Source organism: Lepisma saccharinum, chromosome 28 (assembly GCF_977018435.1).
Source record: "Lepisma saccharinum chromosome 28, izLepSacc3.1, whole genome shotgun sequence".
Classification (NCBI taxonomy): Eukaryota; Metazoa; Arthropoda; class Insecta; order Zygentoma; family Lepismatidae; genus Lepisma; species Lepisma saccharinum.
Window position 1 is genome coordinate 20,739,814 of NC_139256.1, and position 17,283 is coordinate 20,757,096.

The 17,283-nt window shown below is 35.9% G+C and overlaps 1 protein-coding gene across 1 annotated transcript; it reads left to right on the top strand.

Moving 5' to 3' along the window:
• The first annotated feature begins 508 nt into the window (after positions 1–508).
• On the top strand, positions 509–9,340 carry LOC145980664 (uncharacterized). Its single transcript, XM_083113717.1, has 3 exons — positions 509–590; positions 7,827–8,303; positions 9,142–9,340. Exons 1-2 carry the CDS (start codon positions 579–581, stop codon positions 8,274–8,276), a joined length of 462 nt encoding a protein of 153 aa, XP_082969843.1. The 5' UTR covers positions 509–578; the 3' UTR covers positions 8,277–8,303; positions 9,142–9,340.
• Positions 9,341–17,283: the final 7,943 nt, after the last annotated feature.

The window sequence follows — 17,283 nt, forward strand, 5'->3', positions numbered from 1 at the left end:
TCATAATTACAACGCTGAAGAACAAGGTTCCGTTTCGTTGTTCATGATGGACCTCCAGAAACTTTGCAAACGTGGTGATGGAATAAACAAGAACAATGACAGCAACAAAAACCGAGCAATAAAAAAAAGTCCCCCGCCCTGCACACATACCGAGTGTGTCCCAACCGCTTGCATATTTCATCAGCAAGTAAAAATAAGAAGCCAAGAGAACAATACAATTACGGTAAGACCTTTTAATGGCGGAAAAAAAGGTTCCAAGCTAAATGGATGAGAACTTTACTAATTGCCCCCCTCAGCGTGCAAAACGAGAAAAAAAAGCATGAAGGGAGGTTTGCCCAAGTGGTGTGAAAATGAAAGTACGAGTGGGATATTTTGGTTGGTTCTGCTCTCGTCGGCAGGGAAGTTCTGCATTGGAAGAGAAAGGCCCGAAGGTCACCGGGGCTGGCGAGGGCGGAGCCGGCGAAAGTGCTTCGCTTCGGATGATATAAAAGTGAAGATAGACCCTTGGCACGGCACCACATCTGTTCTTTGGCAAGTTCTGCAAACTACAAGGAAAAACCACCAACTACTCTACAATCATGAAGGTTTTGGTACGTACCGAATTTGTGTCTTCCCGTTTGGCTTTAGTACGACTTCCTTGTTGTTCTCTCTCTCTCTCTCTCTCTCTCTGTCTGTGTGTGTGTGTGTCGTGTCTCATCATTCAAGTAATCCCGTGTTAGAATCAGTTTCAAAGTTCAAATGAGCTTATTTCCTCGTTACAGTGTCAGTAAAAGGCTTGAGTTTCTGTTTTTGAGTCCATTTTATGCACAGATACGCTAATCGGGACTGGACCAACAGTTTAATGTGGGATCGGAACCACTATGCGCCTTCACCGGGTATGTCAATAGAAGTGATTAAACCAATATTTTAACTTTTAAGAAAACATAATTTTCGTCACAAATATTGAATTTGAATTATTCTTACATTAGTTTTTACTTTCAGAATTAATCTCTTTCTCTTATTATATTATGAGACAAGTTAGTGACAGGAAACTCAAAAGTACAAACAATTCCGTTTTAGAATTTTCTAAATTGTAGGAAATTTGAATAAATAGGCCGGTGTTAATATATTACATTCCAAGCCTTTCGTCGTGTAAATATTACCACAAAAATGTAGATTCAGGATTCAGTTTCGAAATTTAAACGAACCTAATTTCCGCGTTACAAAGTCAGTAAATGGATTAAACCAATATATATGTTAACTTTTTTTTAAAATATAACTTAATTTTGGGCACAATTATTGAATTCTTAATTTAAGTTCGAAAGTAATTCACTCATTAGAATTATTTTAAACTTTTACAATAAATAGTGTTTAAACCATTCTTAATTACAATAACATTTCCATTCAAATGAAACTGTTTATTAGTTCAGTGTAAAAGTTGTTTCTGATTGCTTTACAAATCGAAAGTGCTGCACTATTTGATAAACAAATTAATTCAAGTATTACTACATACTGGTTAAGGTCAGTACAGTTAATGTGTTCTTGAAGAAATTGAGTCTATTTTTTAACTTTAAGCTTGACAATTATAACTTCCGAAAAAAAATATAGCTTGTTAATTTTCTTTTTGTAAGGTTCACATAAGCATATATTTTGTAGTAAACAGTAATGTAAAATGTATACTTTATGTGGCTGCATACACTATTTCTATTTGTTCAATGATTCAACACAGATATACCGTACATGTGTAGCGTAACTCGTTATTTGCTCCTGAAACGTTGAAACGTCAATGAACCACAAAAATATAAGACCACATTCATTTACTATGGGGCCTGAACTTGAAGAAATATTTAAAAATATGTTACGTATGCACTTGGATTTATCATAGATACAACTCAAAGATTTACATTTAGGAAATGAAACGCTTTAGTACTGCGCAGTTAACAATTAATCCTACTAACTCGCTCTACAAAATTATAATTGTCTGTACTCTTCTGTGTTTTTCTAGAGTATATAAACAAATATTTCCACTGCTGCCATCTATGTATTCAATTATTAAACTTATATTTATCATTTATGTTTTAACTGCATCAATGATAATATTAAAAAAACTTGTTTTCGGTAGAGCAATCCTTTAATAGATGGCGCAGGAGTGAAAATTAAATTTATTTACCTGTTACTTAATTTTGGAACATAAATGTCACACTCTTAAATGCAATTGTAATAGTAAAGTTTCAGTTTATTAGTACTTATTACAAAGGATGTGCACGTTTTTAGTGAAATGCCAATATAAGTCTTGATTTTCTAAATATTGTATATCTTCATTCAAGATTAATGCATAATTACACTAATTCAATTGACGCTAAAATTTTATTTTTTCAAAATTTAGGTATAATTTTAAGTGAAAAGGGAAAAGAGAAATGTTTGTTTTTTTTAAAAAAAAAACTATGTAAATGCGAAGAAATCAGCGAGCTCACACACTACATTACATTCTTTCCAAGACTTTCGCTGTAAAAATATACGCACCAAAATAATATTCTCGGCTTGTAACATTTAATATCTTTCCATTACATATTTGATTTTTAAAATTAATCTAATAACACAATTAGTATAAACCTAATGAGGTAGCCATTCTCATAAAATTTTAATTTTGTTTATTTTTTTACAAAGTTTATAATTTGATATCAATAATTTTCACATTCTTTATTTCTGTGGATTAATGCTTGCTTTGGGTTAGCTAATAATAATAATAGTGAAGTTTTGACTGCCTGTTTTAATTTTTGTAATGCGATAGGAAAATGGTATGAAAGGGGAAATTTTGTACCTAGAAATAGGTAATCCTGTTCTCAGATGTTGGCAACATTTACTGATGGCACTCCACATTACATAAAGTGGGTTTGCCTCTATCGTAACTCCTAAACAGTAACATTATATAGCAATAAGCAGGATTTTCTTGGTGGAAGGGCTTTATTTGGTCAAATAATCGAAGCAGGATCTTGTAAATTTTTACAATCCCTTTTACATCACGATAACTGCAATCTTGCAGGCCACGTGTGTTTGAGCTTGATTCTTTATTAATTTCATTCCCATCGTGGCAATTATGCAGAAGCGGCAGATATCTGACGCTAACTAAACTAAATCAAATAAAAATTTTCAAAGTTCATACGTTTGATGAGTCAATATTTCCACATGCGTTACAAATTCGCCCACCAAAAATTATACTTTATAATAATTATGATTACTGTCGCTAGTAAGGAACAACGTGTTGAATTCTGAAGGAGGGCTGAAAGCAGCTTTTATGTTACATAAACACTAAAATAAATCAACAAGAAAGCATAATTTGTGCTAATTACCACCATTATTCTTTAATTGCATCTCACATGTCTGTTGTTAAATTTGTTTCTAATAGTAATTGCCTCTTCAGCCACAGCAAGATAGGTTAGGTCATGAACACAAGATTATAGATTTGTTTGTTGCAGTGTTGCACAACATGAAACATTTGAGTTGCCAAGTCTTTGAGCAGTGTTTGGAATTAACTAGTTCCGTAACTGTAGCCGAGTTACTTTTTTGCAATAGAAGTAATATTATAAACAGTTCCTTTTATACACTTCAGTTGTTAACTTCAAAATTTATAATGCGGGGAAAGAGGTAACATTGGCAACTACTTGTCTTCACTGGATGCTAAGGTGAAAGTATTTTTGTTGAATCGTTTAAAGCAAAGAACCTAGGCTTCTTGATTGTTTATTATAGTAATCGAGATAGGAAAAACAATCATTGTCGAGGGACTGCATCTTGTATAGCTTGGAATGGAAGAGAAAGATTGATTGACTTGCTTTATTTTACTTCGCTTTTTTTGCCACTTTTGGCTAATTTGCGAAGATGGGGATGAGTGAGGATATGATGAAATTGATGAATGGACGCTCACAAACATCCAGTCCGGGATTCGAACCCAGAACCCCTGGGGTCGTAGCGCGATGGAAGAGCAAGAAACATGTGCAAGTCGAATTGATGCCACCGCATGTAAAGTATACGAACGATTTTTCGAATTAAAATAAGCAAGCAAACCAATTTGATTCATCTGTTTTAATTAATTGAACACTTATATTAGCTATTAGAAACGTAGATAAGTTAATGTAAGTCTTCATATATTGATTTTCTTGCAATCAATGATCATTAAATGTCTGTAATTTGTTTGACAAAAAATTGCGAGCAGAAAGTAACTACGAATGTAACTTACAGTTACTCTTCAAGAGACAGTAACTGTAACTGAGTTAATTTTCAAAAATAAGTAAATGTAGCCCAGTTACTTTCTAAAACAAATAATCTGTTACTTTTCAAACCAAGTAACCTTAACTCTGTTACTTTTCGAACAAAGTAACTTTAACTCTGTTACTTTTCGAACAAAGTAACTTTAACTCTGTTACTTTTCGAACAAAGTAACTTTAACTCTGTTACTTTTCGAACAAAGTAACTTCAACTCTGTTAATTTCCGAACAAAGTAACTTTAACTCTGTTACTTTTCGGACAAAGTAACTTTAACTCTGTTACTTTTCGAAGAAAGTAACTTTAACTCTGTTACTTTTCGAACAAAGTAACTTTAACTCTGTTACTTTTCGAACAAAGTAACTTTAACTCTGTTACTTTTGGAACAAAGTAACTTTATCTCGTTACTTTTGAACCAAATAATTAACAGTCCTAATTACTTTTTGAACCAAAGAACTATAACTAGGTTACTTCTACAAAGTAACTTTCCGAATATTGGTTTCGAGCGGTAACAACTGCGTGTCAAATCGGGATCAGAGAATGAACAGAAGCTGTCGTTGCATTTCCTGTTTCGCATGCCGATCAGTCGTGGTTGCAGGGTTCAACGCTTGCTCTAGGACAACCTCTGTCCAAGGTGGAGCAGATCAGGTATTCTGATCACGCCTCGGAAACACGATTTCTGCCTTCACGGTTAGGTAACGTGGCACGGTGTCACGTGCAGAAAACAATCCAGAAGACATTACGTTGCGAAACGTTCGATGTAGGAAAGGAAGGAAAAAGTCATCAGGTTCGCCAGACTCAGTGTTGTCAACCGTCGGCAAATTTCACCAAATCAATGATACAGATTTTCAGCCGAATCATGCAGTTGCTTTTATTGCTTCACGTCACTTGTCTGCCTCCGTAGACTAATCGCGACGACAAGGATGAGTGATTAGATGAAACTGATGAAAAATGATTCACAGACCGGGACTCGAACGTGAAACCTGAGGTTGCGAGGTAAAACATTCAACGTCCTCGTCATTCTATTAAACTGCATCGCAGACACTTTTGATTGATTGCTTTCGTTTATTTTACTTCGTTTACTGCTACTGTTGGCTAATCGCAAAGATGATGTCATAGCGCTCTGTGCTAACCACTCCGCCAAGGACACACTTTTATATTTTGAATATCGCACAAGGAATATTGCTATTGCGACAAAACCGCCGTTCCAAGCAGTTTTATGAAAGCAAGACATCTCTAATATTCAACTTCTAATTACTTACTGGAAATAGAGCAAATTTGATTGGCAACAATGGTGGTGTGTTCAGAAATTTCGCACGTGTGGTGACTGTGCTTTCATTTTCTGTAGTCAACCCTAAATTTTGACGTTTTCCTAATTCCATAATTTATTTTGGGGGGCTACGAGCCCCTGTCCCCATGTATTTCCCAGCAACAATTGAAACTTTTAACACATTTCTACGTACACTGTGAAATATCGACATTTGTCTTTGGAAAAGGGCACACACCCATCGAAATTGACCGTACTAGACATGTAGTATAAGACAATATGTATTTAATTCGTCTCCAAAATCAAACCTAGAAGACCAAGATAAGCGAAGAAGGTCTGGCTTTGAGCCAAAACGCGGTAATAATACCCAAACTTATGGCGTAGGGAGTTTTTGCGAATCTTCACTTGTAGGGATATTCTTGAAAAAGTAGCTGGCAACACTGCTCAGACTGGCAAAGGTTGAACTTGGTCTAGAAACGGACTTTTCTTTTCATTGCAAGGAGCAGTAATGCGTGCTAAACCGGTTCCTGTGCTAGCTAAAGCTTTCTGATGCCTCTTGAGTCATTCAGCATAACCATCAGGGACATAAATTGCATAAGGAAAGCTGTTTGGTATCCTCCTACAAGTTGGGAGATTTGTCAAGGGAAAGTTGTGGACGGATTTTGCTGAAATTTTTGGGTGCGTTCGCTCAAGACGATCTAAACGTGTCAATGGTTGAGATATACATCTTAGGTTCTCTTTGTCATTTTTGTGCTTCTTAAATGTTCTACATTCTGTGCCTTTTCTCTCACTGTAATTTTCATGATGAACTACTTTTCTCCTTGATTCAAACCAGGATTATGCAGATAGAAAGACTTAGACACATTTGACGGCCCAGCTGACAGATAAACAGGGTATCGACGTTGCCAGATTTCCTGAAGGGAATGTTTTCGTTATAAGAAGCTTCATTACAAGCACGCAGATTGGCTATCACAGTCACGTGACTGTCTAATGTCTAAAGTGCATGTAGATTCATCTACATCAGATATGATTAGCTCATTAATCACCTCGCATACCTGGATCATGGCGGTTTAATGAAGTTCTCGAAGTTCCAGTCTGTAGAAGACTCTGCCTTCGTATGTGTCACAGTAATTCGTTAGTCATTTGTCATGGCGGGATAGTCAAGAGTCAGGCGGTTTGTCACGACTGTCGAAAGTGGTGTTTATATCCGCAAAGTTAGACGAAATAAGAAGTATCATCTTTAAATTTAGCCTAAAAGAGACGAAAGATATCTAAGTAAGACTGAATAGTAAGCATCAACTAACTTTGCTGGTGATAGAAAATGAACCTGATATATTTTTTTTCAAAGCTGCAAATTAACGCTTCATATATCCTTGTTGTGCTAGAGAAAGAACAGAGTAACATATAATTGAAGTAAAGTGGCATCTATACGTGTGAAGTTGCATTAAAAAAAAAAGATACGGTATCACAAAACAGCAAGGTTAGACTTGAACCTACTGTGCTAGTAGTGTGCCCGTAAACTGGTCTTAAAGCTCTAAAAAAAATACAGAAATGTAAAATACACGACTTGATTTCTTTGAAGAAAATGAACGCAAATCAGAACTATAGGTATACTGCGAAGGAGCATTTTAGCAACAGGGTTCAGAACGAATATTTGGGCGAATTTAGAAAGTAGAATCGAAACACTATCTCTTCCTCTCAGAGTGATATTTCGTCAAATAATCCTAGACTTAATAGGCTTTAAAAGCAAGAATATTTTTTGTTAGCATCGATCCGCAGTTTATTTCAAGTTTTATCCATTGCTCATCAACTTAACATTTTCTCAGTCCAAATTATAATACTGTTTCGTTTCATTCTGAAATTATGAGAGAAATGATCCATGTAGAGAAATTTTACACTCCACATAATGCACTCAATGTTTTTTTGTCAAAAGGATAGAGTCTGTACTTAGTGATTCAACATGGCTGACGTTTTCAAAATGGCGTAAAGTTTCTCAGTGGATTTATTTTGGGGGAAAGGGTTGTGGTGTTATTAATACATGCATACATCCCCTTTATCAATTTATCATTATTCTGTGTTAATAATCTTTATTTGTTATATTTTCATTCATATTTCATCTTCGTTCCATCATCTTTGGTTATCTTATTAATAATTTACGTTCTTTGGTGTAGTGCTGCCATCTACGTTCGACTTTTGGAAACATATTTTTTTCTTTACCCATTGAGTTCAATAATGAAGCACTGCAGCAACATTTATATTTAAAATGTCTACCACAAAGCCAATTTATCATTGTACTGATTCTACCTCCTTTCCTCCGCAGGCAGTTATCGTTCTGGCTTTGGCCGCTGTCGCTTTCGCCGAAGAAGAGAAGAAGGACAAGAGGGGTGCCCTTGGACTTGGGTACGGCTACGGCTTGGGTGGCTTGGGTTACGCTGGTTACGGTGGTTACGCTGCACCAGTAGCAGCCGCCACCTACGCTGCACCAGCCTACGCTGCCGCCCCATACGCTGCCTACCACGCACCCGCCATCGCACACGCCCCAGTGGCCTACGCTGCCCCAGTCGCTAAGGCCTACGCTGCACCCGTTGCCGCCTATGCTGCCCCAGCTTACGCCGCTGCCGCACCAGTCGCTGCCTACGCTGCACCCGTAGCTAAGGCCGCCTACGCTGCTCCCTACGCCGGATACGGTCTTGGATACGCCGGATACCCAGCCGGTCTTGGATACGCTGGTCTTGGATATGCTGGCTACGGCAAGGCCATCTATGGTTAAATTTAGAAGTTTCATTTAGTTTGTAAGGTAAGAAAAGTTCTATCACGCAATTTACTTGTCTTTTCAAACAAGATGATGGATTCGAATCCCATTTAAGACAGTTTTTGTGAGTGTGGCGTATTTTCACCCCCTTTGTAATTTTTCACTGATAAAACCCGATACCATTGTATCATAAAATGTTTTTGCAAATGTACAAATAATTTCTTGTTCAATATCTTAAAGATTATTCCGGTAATATTGATTGATTTGCTTTATTTTTACTTCGCTTCTTGTGCCACTTTTCAAATTTGCGAAGATGGAATGAGTGATGATATGATTAAATTGATGAATGGACACTCACAAACATCAATACGCAAGCCGGGATTCGGACCCACGACCCTTGGGGTTGTAGCGCAATGTGGGGCTAACCACTACGCCACGGGGGCCGGCTATTCCGGTAAGAATCCAAATTGTTATAACATGAAGCTATGCAGCTTAGAATGTGAATTCAACTTGAATCTAACCTTATAGGACAGTCGTCTATACTGGTACAGTTCTCGCCACTACGTGATCTGTCGTCTGTTTTTGCCAAACAAACGTTCAATCTATGCAATCGTCTGATTGCACGCGTTCTTTTAAGGGCAAGCAAATATTACAATGTCATTTAGGTCCTTAAAAGGTCAATTACCGATACTTTTCTGTTCTAAAAAGGTTATATATATATATATATATATATATATATATATATATATATATATATATATATATATATATATATATATATATATATCCTATAATTTTTAACATTGTAGTATATAGACACAACCGTAAAAATGCTAAATTTATAAATATACAAATCATTAAATGAGTACTGTTGTAATTCCAGGAATCATCCATGACGTCAACATGCGCTAGGAAGATTTTCATTGCAACATCAGCGTCATCATCCACATCACATTCTCATCGAATGCATTCGAATTCTAACTTATGAGTCGACACATCCAATGGGTTTCTTAACACAAGCCTCATGAGGTTAATCACGTGTTTACCAATACAAAATGAAATAAAGAAAGTATTTTTATAAATGCCGCTTTTAATTTCAATTGTACGATACCTACATTTTCAACATATTCTAATATTGTTGTGGTTATATATATATTAACAGATGTCACCCTAGAATAATTTCTCTGAATGCAAGTGTTCAATTAATTTCTTAATACACTAGACTTATTGAACAATGTGAGAAAGTACTCAACTATATTACTGCAACTATAATGTGGTTGATTACATTAAGGTTACTTCAGTTATCTAGTTCTAGTAACATTTGAAGCAGCTGGTCCAGGAAATGATGTCATGGATACAATTAAAATAATACTGCCCTAGGTTATGCTCAGTATAACAGAAGTTAAGACAATTGGCCGTAGTAATTTAATGGTAAAGATCCATATTGGGATAAATTTGAGATTCGTTAACATAAATTTTTAAGAAATACGTAGTGTCTTATTTCAGAAACCTTGAATACACAGAAAATTATTGAATTGACTAAAACTTGTCGTAAATACAATTGCCATATTTACTGTTGATACTATAGGAAGTCTAGTTATTCCAATGTTTTTGAGTGTTCTGTGTTATAATTCTCATCACAAAACACATTTCTTCCTTACAAAGACTTGTTGACGTTTGTGGGTACATTTTAGTGTTAAATATCGAGAAATATCCAAGATTAATTCATATAGAATACCTATTTGCATATTTAAAAGGCTTTCAAGGTTAGAACTAAGTTCCGTACAAATCTAGAAGTTAGGGCATTAGAACTACACGCATTAGTTGACGACAGGTAGTTTGAGTGTGAGGGTCATAATTATGAAAATATGAAAAAAGATTAAACAATGTATATAAAATGATGTGATATTTTGTGTTTGTAATGGATATTGAACAATGTGACGAATTATGCATTAAGAATAAGTAAACAGTGATTTATTTCAGAATATTATGAAAATTCTTGGGCTTTTAATGTTATCTCGATGAGGTAAGCATGATTTAAGTGATCGGCCAGTGATTTCTAAATATTATCATATAAATCTATCAAAATTACTGTTGAAAGTAGTTTTACACTTCAATAAATGCTCGTCGTCTTAAAGAGTTACCCAATGCCAATAATTGTAGTAAAGCAAATTGTAGGCGCTTCAGTATATACATAGATTATTATCCATAGGCACTAAGCGAATCCAATACATGCTAAAGTTTCAGATATGCTGCACTTAAAATAGGGAACCAATCACTTGCCCAAACCTCAACAGGAAAGTACCCAAGATGCATTGCAATTATCCTCTGGAAACTGGCCATGGACATTTAAATTAATAATTCATAAAGCTTTCCGTACGGTCTAAAAGCTATGTCATGACCAAATGCATGAAATCGCTGTGACACTGAAGACATCTTGTAAATCTGTTTTTGTTTAATATTTCGTTAACTTGTAATGACAATGAAACATCGAATTCTAAAGAAAATATTGCTTGATATATTGTATACATTTGCATTTCCCTAACAATGATTTCGCCATTATTTTAGCACTCGAATATAAAGTTTTGGTAATCATATTTTGTTAAGTGAAAAAGACGAAGGACTTCTTAGCTCTCTTTAAATGTTCAGCAAAAAACTTAAATGAATTAACATATACATACATACCTTTACACAAAATCCAAAACGTGTCAATTGACACATACTGTATATGTTGACTCCAACTGCAAATGATGCAATTTTTTGTGTCAAAATACACGCAGAAATGCATAAAAGGGTACTTTTATAAGTTGATTTTCAGTTTGATGCACTGAAAATGCATTAATTGTGAAGATCAGAAAAAATCATTTCAAAGATGATAAAATTACACATTGAAGGGTATCAATTCATGTAGGGTAATAAAAGTGCATCAATCTTGATTTAATGTATTTCGAGTTTTGGATTAGCATAAATGAGGGAACATATTTGAACATAAACTTTTTTGTCCTTTATTACAACTTGAAGCATGTTCATTTGTACATTGTCTTCTGGAAGTTCATTAAAACTTCTCACAGAAAGGTCTTAAAAACACAGTTGAAGACAGTTTTCTAACAACTCAGTCTTCAAACTTTTGATATCGACCTATATATCGCTATCAACGGCGTTGAGTATCGATTTTAGTGATCATCGTATTCGCTCTCGGATTAGCGTGACATCTAGCGAGCATGCTGTGACTTGCTATACTCATTTTTAACGTTTTAAAATTTTTGTTAAGGATTTGTAGAAAATCCGGATGAGGAGACAGGTGAGTGGGGAAGGCAACATAATGTAGAAATGTAGAACTAAGTGCACAATTTGTATTCCTGTCCAGATATTATGAGAATAATTGTATCAAGAAGATTTAGGTGGGCAAGCCATGTGGCAAGAATGAGAGAGGAAAGAAGAGTTTGCAGGATTCTTGTTGGGAAACCTGATGGTAAGAGGAATGTAGAAGGCCAAGGCGAAGCTGGAGGGATAACGTTGAGATGAACCTAAAGGAAATCGGTAGGGATGGAAAGAGTATATAGATCTTGCTCAAGATAGGGACAGATGGAAGGCCTGTGTTGCTGCAGCCATAAACCTTCGGGTTTAGGAAGGCTAGATAGTTTGCTAGAAAACCTGGATTCTCTTTCTATTACGTAAGAGAACGTGTGTGAGGAAAAGAGGACGTATGATAACTCTGGAGCAAGTTCATATTAACTGAAAAGTAGTTATTTCTTGATAATACAGCATTTCCAGTAAATCGTGGACTTCTAGAATAGTCGATTTGTCATTTCCCGTGAACTATAATCTAAATAGAATTGGTTCATTGCAAGAACCGAACAATATTGTAAACTACAGTGTAAGAATCAAGCGTCCATGTTTGGTAAAGATTTCAACCCACTTGAGGATCGCATTACACGTCTTATGAATAAGGAAACAAAATCAAGCCATATTTAGAAGTACATAACGGTACTGTACATATGCACTCTCGAAACTGGCTTCTTTGTGTTGCACGCTATAATCTTAAGACGCTGGTTTCGTAACAATTGAAGCAAAGGATACAACTTGATTCGCATGCTGCTTTTTGTGGAGAACGATTGCTACGCGAGCGCTCCAGGTGGTTGATCTGCGAAACGCTCACGTGATTGACTGGTTTTGCATAGATGCATGAGGTCAATCATGTTCCTGTCTCCATTATTAATGTACGTTTACACAGCAGAGATTTCCAAGTGTGAATTCTAAAGCGTTTGCAGTTACTACGGGGGAGAGTCAAATGAAAGCGTTAAAGAGTTCGATAAAAATTATATGACAGACTGTATGCAGATCAAAGTAACAGGTATCAACTTTTATTTACAAAACGACTACAAGGGTGCAACACTGATCAACTGAGCTTCACAATACCATTTCCGTCATTTTTAAAGATGGCGCCTCCTTCATACACTTGCACTAGTGAAGATCAGTGGTTTCTTGCCCTCTGGAAGCCTAAAACGTATAGAAATTCTCTGGCAAATGAACATTCAATAAATCCATGCATGATTACCACGCCAGCAAGTTTACGAATGGAGGGAGAAGTACGACAATGCCTTCAGTTCGCTGGCAGATGGGTGGAAAGACCGTCGCAATGGGCCATAAGTGACTGCGCGTGCATCCCAAAGATTCTTCTTCCTGAGATACACAGGCACTACCTAAAGACTTGAAAATATATGTAGATTACCCTTTGATATATATTCTAAAATGCAGCAAACTTGTGCAACAATACATGCAAAAATCTAAAAGATAAAAAACGAAACCAAATTAAGGTTTTATTTTGACTGTCCCTCGTGTATATCGTTTAGCAAGTGGCACTATGTTCTGCTCTAGGACAGTTTAAATTTGCAAACTAACTTACTACTGTTTGCGCACATGATAGTTATTTATGTAAGTAAATCATTAATGCTAACCCTCTTCATAGGGTCATGTGCCCATATTTCGGATACTTAATTTCAAATTAGATTTTCAGTACCTAAATGTAAACAAAATAAGCCATAAATGTGTTGATAAACATTGAACATATATTTATTAATGTTTCTGAAAGTTATATTAACATATATAAGAAATACTTGGTATATTTTATGAAACAAAGAATTGTATGCATATTTTTAGTCTGACAAAAAGGTTGCCTAATGTCGGATAGGGTATTTCCTAATTTCGGATAGGGTTACTAATGAGTATTTGGAAAGGGTGCAGAATTTCGGATAGTCGAAATTAGGTACCCGTGTAGCATCCGAAATTAGGAAACCCAGTTGCATATTCAATATGGCGATTCTGTGCGATCCCCCTCTGAAATAATATGACTGAAATTACGTAATAATGATTGCTGAATCTCTCAAGATTATATAAAATTTAGACAGAATTGAATAAATACTAATCTTCTAGTTGGAAGCCTTAAGTTTGGATGGTGAAATATTATATCAAAACTCCAGAAAAGTAAAAAATATCAGCCACACACTAAAGAAACATTGCTCAAGGTCACGCACAAGGGTGAAACTGGGGGATGAAGTAGTGTGTTAGTTGGCACTATCTGCACTTCGGCGCTGCTGTTCTAAGGTGGAAATTTCTTGGTATCCGAAATTAGGAACCTATCCGAAATATGGGCACTTGACCCTACAGTTCTTTCTGTGAAAGTGATCAACAAAAGCTAAAATTGTGAAGTTAATATCTGATAACCATAGACATCTAGCACTAGACTGGAACAATTAGTCAGCTTGAAACCACAAAACACCAAGCAGGGTTATCTGAACGTGAACACTAAGAACACTGTTTTGTTAAGTTCCTTCTAGTTTCCTTGTAGTAATCTACTTTTCATTAATCAGGAACACGCATAGATCATCACTATCTATCATACCATGCTATGCGCAATAAAGACGCGCAAGGTATTAAGTATCAAACACGTTTTCCAATCTAGAGATAAATGTCTGTGCTCAAAGAAAAATGCACGTGAAGTATACTATTGTAGTAGAATGGTTCAATGGGCCCGTCAAACACCTTTGGTCATTTTATTATATGAGATTATACTGTCGAGAATATCATGTCTTATTAATGAAGTGTTGAATGAAATTAACACAGAATGAATAATAATTGAGCCTGAAACTACATATATACTAAAATAGTTACCCTTCCAGTAAGACATTACAAAATGCACATGAACGAGTGAACTTAAACCTAGGCATTATTTTACATATGAGAAGCTAGACATTACACTTTTAAATTATTTCTACATGCAGTGTTTATTATACATCTCATTAATATAATTTAAAAGTACATTATACAAACGGGAAAGTTGTTTCATGCCATAATCTTTAACATAAATTCATGTATGTAGGAAATGTTCAAATTATTTATGTAGGCTACGTATTTTCCGTTGTAATGGCATTAAGAACTGTATTGGGATTTAAAATCAACAATGACCTCTATATTGTTATACTGTATGTCTCTAAGTCAAGTTCGTTTCCAGTTATAGAAAACGGAATCAGGCAGACATAATGGAATATTAAATATTTTATATTGAAATACACATTGTGAAGAATTGCCCTCTCAAACACTATGGATAAAAATACATGTGTAAGTCAAATACAGAAGTTCCAACAATGTCTATGAAATATACAAGTGTGGTTAAGTCACGAAGTTTCACAAATGCTATTGAGAAATGATCTACAAGTTCCCAATAGGTTCTATTGGTGGTCTGTCTCTTTATGAATTCACTTTTTCTTTCTGAATAGGACGCTCTTAGTCACAATAACTACAAAATAAAACTCGTGATTAAATAAAATCAACTTGTACTAGTTTCAAGTACTTCCTATACACAAGGAAATAATATACTGTAGTTGATAGTGCCTCACTAGCTTTAGTGTCTCAGATTCAAGGCTGCACTACTAGGTAAAGGCTCACATTTCAGTGTCATTACATCACAAAACAGTGTTCTGAAGGTTCTGGGTTAGCATTGTAGTTGTACTATTTCATATGCAAATTACATATAATACTCATGCATCTTGTGGAGTTTAAGGGTTGACCGTTTTCGAAGAGTCCCTGAACTGCATTTTGCAGCCTAACGAGGCTTTTGTGCCTGGACTCATACAGCGGCTTAACCATCTAGTGGTCCTGAGGGGGTGCGAGATGAAATTTAGGTGGTGCGATGTTTAAAATAAAGGACAAATGAAAGAGGCATGTATGCTTTAGCCACTACATCAAAAACCAATCAACTTCTAGTAGGCTTCTATGAAAATATGCCAATGACTTGCTGAATATTTGCTTGCTTGCTCTAACCACAACATGTTCTTCAGATTAGTATCAATAGCTTGCCTGTAGTATACAATAATAGTAGCCTCTCTTCAATACTCAATATTATACAATCATGACGACGTGGTTTTCGTAAGTCATATGCCACTGCAACACAGGAAAAAGTGATTTGGTTGAATTAACAAAACACGTTTAGTTAAGTTATTTGTTAACGATAAACAAGAAACATAGTACTCTTTACTAAAGTTGGTAATTTTGAACAAATTCTTTGGTAACTATAAGCACATGTGGTCGATTAGTAAAGAGCATTTACTACAGGTAAATTTATTATTTGTTTGTCGCTTGTTTAAACAAGTGTTTGGTTGCCAGAAAACTATTTTTGATCATTCCAAACTTTTTCCTCTGTGAAGAATTAACAGTATTTTCGGTTGAAGGGGTGCTGAAGGTGGTGCGGAAGAAAGTTAGGGGGCTCGCAAGCATCCCTTCGCGCTCTCCTGGCGCTACCCCTACATGGCCAGCATACAGCCGGCTTTAGACGAAAGCATTTCCTTTTAACACTTATACTAGCGTAAATGCTATGCAAATGATTCCAAAATTCTTATAACAGACAGTATTTTACACGAAAGCATTTTACGGAACATTTCTGTTAGCTGTTTCAATTATAATGTACAATACATACAGCACGAAAGGCACGTCGAGTTACACCGTCAATGTTATGTTCACGGTGTTTAGAATTGAAAAAGCTAAAATATTCTTCCATACGTGTACAGTAAACGTTGTAAAGTATGTATTTAATCAGCGCCATTCTTCTCTACCTAAAACCATTTAATACGAAGCGATATTCTTCTCGGTTGAATAGTTATCGTCGTTTAAAAGTGTGAAGTGATACGTTTACATCTCACGCGACCGCCATTACAACTGCACTCGTGACCTAGAGATCGCTTCTGATTGGTTACGCTACGAAAAATGGTACGGAGCGAGCCTATCCTTGAGAAATGTCATGAAATATTTTCGTCTAAAGCGCGCTTAAGCCTTTATTGGACTTAGCTGTGTGTTGTCCATATGTGTTTGTGATTTTCCCTTCATCTCTTCATCATATCACTATTCATCCTTATCTTCACGATTAGTCAAAATTAGCAGAAAAGCGAAGTAAAATATTCTATATAAACCAATCATGCATCCTATGGTTCCGTTTACCCATAATGTTAGGAATGTGATTCAGGACAACAACAAAACAACAATGTTCATTACACGAAGAGTGTGAAGAAGTGTTGCCAAAAGCAATGTATTTATTTGCAATAAGAAGTGACGATACTATTGTCAACATCGACATAACGCGTATATATACGCACGCCGGCAAATTACAGCAACAAGACGAGTGCGTGTGATGCACGCAACACATTACGCAAGCTTTCACTACGCATTCGCTCCATTGCACAATTCTGACGAGTATAATTGCTGTATTGGCGCCCAACTCACAGAGAAGTGGGCGTGTGCTGTGTGTCGCATTCCCACGGTTGGAACACTTGCACTGAAGAAATTAATACCTGTTTCATTACTGGAGCAAGAATCAGTTTCAGAAGGAGAAAAGATAAAACGCGGATTCGCAAGCGTAAAAATCAACCATGTCAGCGCAACAGGGTGCCATAAAAATTGGGAACTTTTCACATCATTTACCGGAATTTCTGCACAGGCTGTTTGTCGACAACGGCTGATTTTGGGATAGATTTCA